The following is a 9,079-nucleotide window of genomic DNA, read 5'->3' as shown; positions in this document are numbered from 1 at the left end:
TGCAAAGAAGGTCGACTGGGGGAGAAACTGTTCGATTGGAGGCCGACAAGGGACGAACCCCACGATGAAACTCTTACTTTTGTTTCATTCAAGTACATTTGGAATCGAATAAAGCAGAAATTTACCAAATTTGGTAGCATGGCCATTTTGCAGACATGCCATAGCCATTGAATTCCCTATGCGGGGTACTGTTCTTTCTACCATGCAAGAAGCACCAGGCAGTGGCCTATTAACATAACTAGCAAGGAGATGATTGCTTGGACGCACAGGTTTATGGATACGAGCAATTTAGGCTGCTATTACATTTTGCATAGAAAATTGGTTTTTAACTTCTGTCATCAAGGATCATACATTGAATATTGGCACCTCCAAGCATATCTCCAATAAACCAGACACTTCCTCAGCATTCCAAGTTGGTAGGAGAATCAAGTTAAAACAAAATTAGGAATAAATTATTATTATTATTATTGATAAAAAGAAAAGAAAAAAGCAACACCTTCAATCACCAGCTAACCCACCGAAATGATAGTCCAAAAGACGCTTTTGGAAAATAAACACCCATTTTCAAGGGGGGAAAGCCCTGAAATAGAAGGCTCGGAATGAAGGGATTAAAACTGTTAGAGCTACAGCACTGCAACAAACCTACTAATGCCCTAAAAAAGCCTATGGTGAAGGAACAGGTGGATCTGAATTTCCTAATGGCTTCTTTATAGGGTCACTCTTCTGGATGTGACCACTGAGTGAGAGATTTTTAGTTAAATTGATAAGAGATGAGGGATTAGTAGTTTTCTTGGCCCTTGAGTCATCTTCAGATATCCCTTCTTCGGCTGTTGTACGCTTCTGTGCAGCAAATGAATGATACAATGTTACAAAACTACTACATTAAGTAGATAAATAAAGCAAAAAACTTCATAGCCAAATTTCAGGAGAAGGGAGGCACATGGATAACAAGAATGTTAGTTGGCAAGAACCTGAGAATAAAAATCAGTATGCTATCATATTGTCATGGTCTTGGTCTCAGTTTGAGCACAATATGAAAAGAATTGGGGGTAGCAGTTCAAAGTAAAGGATCAAGAAAAATAAATGAGGAATTAACAAGGAAAGAGGACATGGAACTTACAGCGAAATCACCGTTCTTAGATATTTCCATTTGCAAAGTAGCAGGCTTGTTGCCCTTTTTGGTGTTAAGAGATTTCTCTCGCTTTTCATAGAAGTTGAAGTCATCTAACAAAGATGTTTTTGCAGAATAACTCTTGAAAATATTAAGCATTTCCAAACCTTGCTTGAGAACAATCTGCACATTTACATGACATTCTAGTCAGACCAACCCATGAAAACATTGAGCACAAATGTGCGGAAGGTTTCACTTTGACCAGACTAGGCACAAGATTCCATTTACAAGTACGGTTTCTTGCAGAGATATCAAAAGTTTAAAATCTCAGATCATGGTAGACAATGAAAATGTCTTTTGCGTCCCCTCTTTCTCTTGATCGTTACCCTTTATATGAGCAAAACACTAAATCCACCCAACAAACAAGCCAACTGCCATCAATAGGGATGAAGCAGCTATTCTTTTTCAGTTTCCCTGTTGGTTTTAAATTCTCTTTTTAAAAATAGAAGAAATAAAAAAAACTAGGAGTCCTTGAGCCATTTCATGTGTTTATCAGATGACTTTTAATTAAGGATTTCTTGAGCCATTTCATGCATTTCATGTGTTTATCAGATGACTTTTAATTAAGGATTTCTTCTCCAACAAGGATTGAAATTAAGGCTTTTAGCTGGTCTAAATTAGGACTTTTACAAGACTTCTGTTTTCTGATAATCTATGTAGACTTTTATTTTATTTTTTTCTCCAAGCCCTAAACTTCATCCTCTTGTTCCCAATTAATTTTATTCAAGTTTAGCCATAGTTCTGCTCTTCGCTGTCACTGTATTATTTTCTTCTTCCCACCCTGTATCAAATAGAGGGCATACAACTATGATTTGGTATATTCAAGTGCCATATCAAAACTTTCTGAAACAAGACATTGTGAAAAGACGAGTTTAGTAAACTTCATTAACAGACCAAACCAAGTTCCGCAGAGAGATGCCATGTGCACTTAAATGAAAGAATAGGAGATACCTCTTGAGTGTCCCGGCTGAAAGTTACAGGATGCCCATCATTATTTTCAAGCACAATATGCCGCAGCTGACCATTAGGAATGTCTTTTACTACATGCCACTTCACAGGGAAGAAACCGTTCCATTTGTCAATTTGCCAAAAATCCATGTCTTTGTTAAAGTCAACCTGACCAACCATCTCAGCAAAGCCAACAAACTGTCCACTTCCATTTACCTGACATTATGATAAATCAAGGAGGGGAAAACCAAACAAATAAATGAGGATTTGGTCATTTAAACTTTAGTTTTATATAGGAGCATTATGAGAAATTGCTGAAACATTTCACTAAAAGGAAAAAAGTTTTTTTCCAACTTACTGAAAAAAAGAGGAAAATTGGACATTTGGTGCCGGTCTCACTTGAAACCTCTTCTGCATTGTGGAATGCAGCATCTAGCTTCTTATTGCCATTTGGGGTACTTGCCCATACATCATATTTAATGCTCTTGTGAATGTCATCTTCACTATAAGATTTGATAACAAAAAACCTGGCATGAGCATACTCGGTTTCAAAATCTTGTAAGTTATATTGCTCTTTACGCATTGCAATTCCCAACTTGTCCTTTACTGAGCAGTCCAGTGAAGCATTCTGGTTGACCAACAAATCCAATGGAGCATTTTTTTTGCATGCCCTAGGACCACGAGTTAATTCAGTTTGGTTTTCAAAATCATAATTTTTATTGAATCTGTCTCTTGATTTGTTTCTGTAATTCCCAGTCCACATTCTTCCATTTTGCCTGTAGTTCAATGGACCATTGTGTGGGAATGGACCTGGTTTTTGGCAAGTAAATGGAGAAAACTCTCCCACAGGTTGGTATCCCTTAAAAAGGCCTGCTGAAAAATCTGAACCCGATGGAGAAACCTGTAATTTGATTGTTCACATCAGCAAAACACTTCCAAGGAGAATCCATTCACACATTGTATAACATACAAAGTTCAATTATTCTTGAAACAGCTTTTATGATAAAATGAAAAAAGAAGTTCAAAGAATACTAAGAGCATCTAGCAAGAATAATTGAACATATGACACTCCCATCAAGCTTTGAGATGGAAAGAATTATACAACAAATGCACTTATAAAAACTCCACAAGCGATTTTCATTCAACAAAACCACTGCTCTGGTAAAAATGAGAAAAAAAATGCTGAAGTTGAATTCAGAAAATTTAAATATGCTCTGAAATTCTGGAAAAATTAAACATGCTCCAAGAGGGTCTATACCTTGGTCATAGGTCTGACAAGTTGAGTGTACATAGGCTTGGAAATTTTGCTGCCAATGTTGCCATTAGATTTTGTAGAGTTGAAGCCATTTGACTGGGCAAGCGCAGTGGAGCCTGAGCCACCTTTTCTGTTTTCAAAAACAGCATTTCCATTCGAGACATCACTGACAAATGCTGAATCCCATGAATAACAAGGCATGGCTTCTAACCCATAGGACACAGGATGCTGTAGATATCCCGAGGAAGAAAAATATGGCTGTTGCGCAACACCTTGCCCATCAATTCCAACTACCGTTCCTGAAGCATATGGATAGCTTGGCCAATAATAAACCATTGAACCATTATCCAATTGCATACCCTAAAGAGGCAACCAGAGTATAAGAAGTAATACTTCATCACAAGGTAATAAAAGTGAAGAAATTTGTGGTAAAATATATGTAGCAGCAGCAGCAGAAATGGATATTGAAGAACAACAGACAACGCTCAAAGTTTTTACAAACAGATTTAAAAGCTGAAGAAGAACAACAGACAAAGCTCAAAGTTTTTACAAACAGATTTAAAATTTCAAAATGAATGGATGCAAAACCATTACAAGGCAAGTCCCCTTGTGCTTCCATGTAAAAGTTCCAAGGAACTTACTGTTTGGGAACCATCTGCTTGGAAATAAACTTGATCATCCAATTGCGTGGAGGACCCACTGTAGCCTGCAAAATAGAGTTATCCTTCTGAAATTAAGTATACTGATAACATATTATTGCTCAATTATGAATTCAAATTGGAAATCACACTGCAAGTGGATAAACTAAATGAAATTTTACTAGACAGCTTCAATTGTTCACAAAGAAACTAAATCATTATAAGAATTTTCCATAGGATTATTTTCAGGCAATGCAACAGCATGGGGATGCTTCCATGATGTCTATCACACAAGGCAAAAGAAGCCTGGAGCTATCTCAGTTTCTCACCCAGCTAGTACCCTGGCCACAGCAGTGATCTTGTTGAGTGTACTTTTTGACATTAAATCCGCATAGACCAGGTATCAATCAGGTGACCCAGTAGCTACCTGATACCACCTTAACAATAGAATCTCATTGACCACTAATGTGATCTGGCCACTAAGACTTTTGATTATGCAAAAGTAGCATGTTCACCGCCACTAGATGCTCAAAAATCCTGACCTGTTCATACTCATCGAGTACACCTAACCTGATCCCATTAAATTAGTACTTTATAAGTACTTCTACACTAAATCATAGTCTAAGCTAGGCAAAAATCTGTTGCTGTCCCAGCTACCCAACCGAGAAAGGAAACCAAGGACTGATTAGGCAACTGAGATGCTACCTCCTACCACTTTAATAATAGAATCTCATCCACCACTAAATGTGATCTGGCCACTAAAACTTTTGATTAAGCAAAACTAGCATGTTCACCGTTACCAAATGCTCAAAAATCCTGACCTGTTCATACTCAGTGACCAAACCTATGCTAAAAAATCCAGGAATGTTCATGCTCATTGACCAAACCTATGCTCAAAAATCCTGAAATGTTCATGCTCATTGATCAAACCTAAGCCGATCCCATTAAATTAGTATGTTCATCTCATTGACCAAACCTAAGCCGATCCCATTAAATTAGTACTTTATAAGTACTACTACACTAAATCGTAGTCTAAGCTAAGCAGAAATCTGTTGCTGTCCCAGCTATCCAACCCAGAAAGGAAACTGAGGACTGATCTCTAGTTGTACCAAATGCTACACCTCAAATATGAAACACTTATTTTCCTGGAAGAAGGCTAGTTCAGTGAAGATTATTTTTTTGCTCAATGACTCCAAATAGCATCCCGAATATGACAACACAAAAGGTATTTTGATGTTCTAAAGATTGACTACTTCCTAAGGTGAAGAAATTTCCCTTTTTCACATAACGCACCATGCTGTTCAAAAGATTCTGACCCTACGGAAATGAAGTACTATATCAACAATCAACAATAGAGATAAAAAAAAAAAAATCAATTAAAAATGAGTTCCAAAATCAACAATAGAGATAAAAAAAAAATCAATTAAAAATGAGTTCCATTAAATGCCTAAAAGAGTCCAAATACAATACTTCGCATGGCTGAACCTGTGTTAGCATAGTATATTTTCAATGGGAATTATAAATTTGTATTGAACGAACATCTTTTCCAACTTTCAACATAAATGCGAAAAACAAAAAATTATCTCAATATCCCACCTGGGTATTGATAACTATAACTACTAGCAGCATTTGGCTCTTGATCAGCCTCCCTTTCGGTGATAGATACCGCACTGCCGTTAACTTTGGTGTCAGAAGCACAATTCCCAGAAGCCGAAATGGTGGGAGTCGAACCTGATGGGAGTCCATCTATTCCACAACCCTGACAGGTACCATTCACCAAAAAAAAAAGCCCTTTAAATCCAAAGCTTTTTCATCCCATTATACCATTTTTTCCGCTCAAAGTAAATTCGGACCAACCCAGTTTTAACCAAAAAAAAGAACAAGAAAGAATTAAGGTAGGTAAAATGTAGCATACCACATTGTTGTCAACAGGCTTAGGAACAACAGGGCTCGACTCCAATCCTGTCAAGACATTCTCAGCTATGTTACATTATACACTTGAAATAACATAAATAATCAATGAAACATATCAAGAAAAAATCCAAAAGGAAAAAGAAAAAAGGAAAGACTTGAGAGTAAGGAAGGAAGGATACGCTGGTCAAGTTTGATTTCGGTGGCCATTGTCGATCTTCAAAACCCAATTAACCCTTCAAAAAAACAACAACAAAAAGCTGAGACACCAAAATATTAAATTGAAAGGAAAAAAAAACAAAAAACAAAAGAGCCCAGCCCTTGATTGATTGATAGTGATTTTCGCGAAGAAGGAAAAAAAAGTGATATTTTGAGAGAAAGATTCCATTTTTTTAAGACTTTTTTTCAAAACTTTGTTTGTCTCCAGAGAAAAAAAAGGGGGCTACTTCAAAGTTCAAGAAAAGAGAAGGACGGAGCTCTGAAAATTCAAACTTCCCGAAATAGAAACGGACCTTAAGGAAAGAACAGATCGCGGCCGACCCGAAACCGAGAGACCCGATCTGACAGAGGCAGAAAAGCTCTGTCTTTAAAAAAAACAGAGAAAGGAGGAGGAGGAGGAGGAGGGGAGGAGCAGCAAGAAGGAGGAGGAGCAGTGGCAGGGGGGGGGGGGGGGGGGGTAAGGGGTTGGGGAGTGGGGAAGGGATCGCACGTCTTAGAATCCCATGTTTTGTAATAACTTTCGTTAACCGTTGGATGTTTGTATGGGCTAGCGGCTGCTGGAGGTCTGCTTGTTTTTGCGGCGTGTCCGTTTATTTTTAAAAATTTTAATATTTTTTAATTGGATGTAAAATAATTTTTTTATATTGTTTTAATTTACTGATTTAAAAAAAAATAAAAACTAATATATTTTAAATAAATAACTATTTAAAAAATAATAGTTATTAATATTTATCATAATGTCAAATATTGTCTAACAAGGCTCTCTTTTTTAAACTATAATAATTGATCTGATAATTGATTTAAAGCTTAAATCATTTCAAATAAAAAAAAATAAAAGTAACAAACATTATAACTCGTTATAAATTCAAATTCATTTGGTAATCTTTAAATAAAAAAAAAAAGTAACAAACATTATAACTAGTTATAAATTCAAATTCATTTGGTAATCTTAACAAACTATATTTAATCCAATTAAAACTTTAGAGTAACCCTTTGGGTTTTTTAGTCAAAACAAATCCTTCAAAAAAAAATTGAGTATACACTACATGATGTTTTATTAGACATGGTATTTACACTAGAAGGTAAAGCATTTTTTAATAAAAAAATAATATTTAAGTGAAGTATGCGTGTTTTTTAAATAAAAAAAAATTATAACTCGAGTAATAAATCTGATTGTGTTGAATAAGTTAATTTTGTTTTAATTAGATAAAAAATTAAAAAAATAATAGTACGTAGATCAAATTAAAAAAAATGATAAGAATAACCTGGTGAAAAAAAATATTTTTTTCAAAAAACAACAAATTATGCATCTCAATTCACAAACCATTAAATATGAAAGAGAAAAATAAGGTAAAAAAAAGACATTAAAAACCTAACCCTAATCACTACAAGTTAACATGACAAACTTGTAATTTCAGTAATCAAGCTGAGCCAACTTGAGATATCCTACTAAACTTGCACCCTCAATTATGAGATTAGAATAACCAAATAGAAAAAATAAAATAAATTATAAAGCACATTTAAAAAATATAAAAAAATCAACCTAGATTAACTTTTTAAACTCATAACCCAGACCATTAGACTCGAAGCAACTTATCTGAAAAAATCAGAAAATGTAATTTCTAAAAAATAATTTTAATTATATAAAAGGATTAGTAAAATAGTAATTAAAAGAATTTTGATAAAAATTGAAATACAAAATTTTTTTTATATTGGATTGAATAATGAAATTAAAAAAAAAATCAATTTAGCAAAAGGACAAAAAAAATCAAATGAATGAGGATCAAAATCAACAAAAAAGATAAAATATTTTTTTTATTGAAGAGTGAAATTAAAAAGAAAAATCACTTCAACAAAAAAAAAATAATGACCAAATTAATAAAAATAATATACCATAAATTTGGATTGAATGATGAACAAAATTATTATTTTTCTTACAAAAAAATTAGGAAAAAATTAGAAATAAAAGTAATAGGAACTAAATTGAAAAATATAATATCATAAATTTAGATTGAAAAATAAAATTTAAAACCAATAAAAGTTTTACAAAATAGCTTAAGAAAAAAAAGAAAAAAATCAAAAGAATAATGACCAACTTAAAAAAACAATATATCTCAAAATGGAGTTGATAGAAAAAAATTAAAAATAAATAAAACTTTTATAAAAGGATTAAGAATATAATAATAATAATAATATGAACCTAAATTTAAATAATAATTAAAAGATAATTAAAACAATAATCCAACTAATTTAAATAAAACTAAAGTCATTTTCATAACCAGAATCAAAACTCAACTTCAAATTCATGATTCTCTCTTGTCTTAATGATTTAGGAGGGCTATCTATCACTAGAAATCTATAGTCGTCCACTTTTCATAGTAACTGGAATTGCATTAAAATTCCTTATATAACTCTAGTTATGACCAAAATAAATGAAAGGTCAAAATTAATATATTTGAATCTTTTTATTTTAATTTTTTTTAATGTCCGAATGCCCTTCTACATTTCCTTTTTGAATATGAATTAAATTAATCAAAGCTTATTCTTTATTATTTAATATTGTTTTTAAGTTTATCTTAGTTCATGTGTCTTGAAAAAATCTATTAAAAGCCTTTTTAAACCTCTTATCCCTAAATTTTATCACATGATGAACTAAAGCCTCTAATGAATCTTTTAGTGTTGCTTGGATCTCATCATTTTTTTTCTTCTTAAAAATATTAATTCTCAAATCATCATCTATATCAAATAAAAAGAGATAACAAAACAATAAATATTAGGGGTGAGCAAAAAAACCAAAAAACCGATTAAACCGAGAAAACCGAAAAAAAAAACCGAAAAAACCGAACCGAAAAAAACAACCGATTAAACAGATTAAAATTTTGGAAAAACTAGCCAGTTCGGTTCGGTTTCGGTTTTATAACCAAAAAACCAAAAAAA

At 33.3% G+C, this 9,079-nt stretch overlaps 1 protein-coding gene across 1 annotated transcript; it reads right to left on the bottom strand.

The window, feature by feature from the left end:
• Positions 1-278: 278 nt before the first annotated feature.
• On the bottom strand, positions 279-6,648 carry LOC105142128 (uncharacterized). Its single transcript, XM_011049626.1, has 10 exons — positions 6,436-6,648; positions 6,106-6,159; positions 5,928-5,974; positions 5,609-5,771; positions 4,016-4,080; positions 3,378-3,734; positions 2,478-3,020; positions 2,123-2,335; positions 1,121-1,294; positions 279-840 (listed from the first exon to the last, which is right to left on the bottom strand). The coding sequence occupies exons 2-10, from the start codon at positions 6,131-6,133 to the stop codon at positions 664-666; spliced, it is 1,767 nt and encodes a 588-aa protein (XP_011047928.1). The 5' UTR covers positions 6,134-6,159; positions 6,436-6,648; the 3' UTR covers positions 279-663.
• Between the last annotated feature and the right edge of the window lie 2,431 nt (positions 6,649-9,079).

This window comes from Populus euphratica, unplaced genomic scaffold (genome assembly GCF_000495115.2).
Source record: "Populus euphratica unplaced genomic scaffold, PopEup_1.0 scaffold268.1, whole genome shotgun sequence".
Classification (NCBI taxonomy): Eukaryota; Viridiplantae; Streptophyta; class Magnoliopsida; order Malpighiales; family Salicaceae; genus Populus; species Populus euphratica.
Note: the sequence above shows the minus strand (reverse complement) of the source record. Positions and strands in the feature narration are given on the sequence as shown.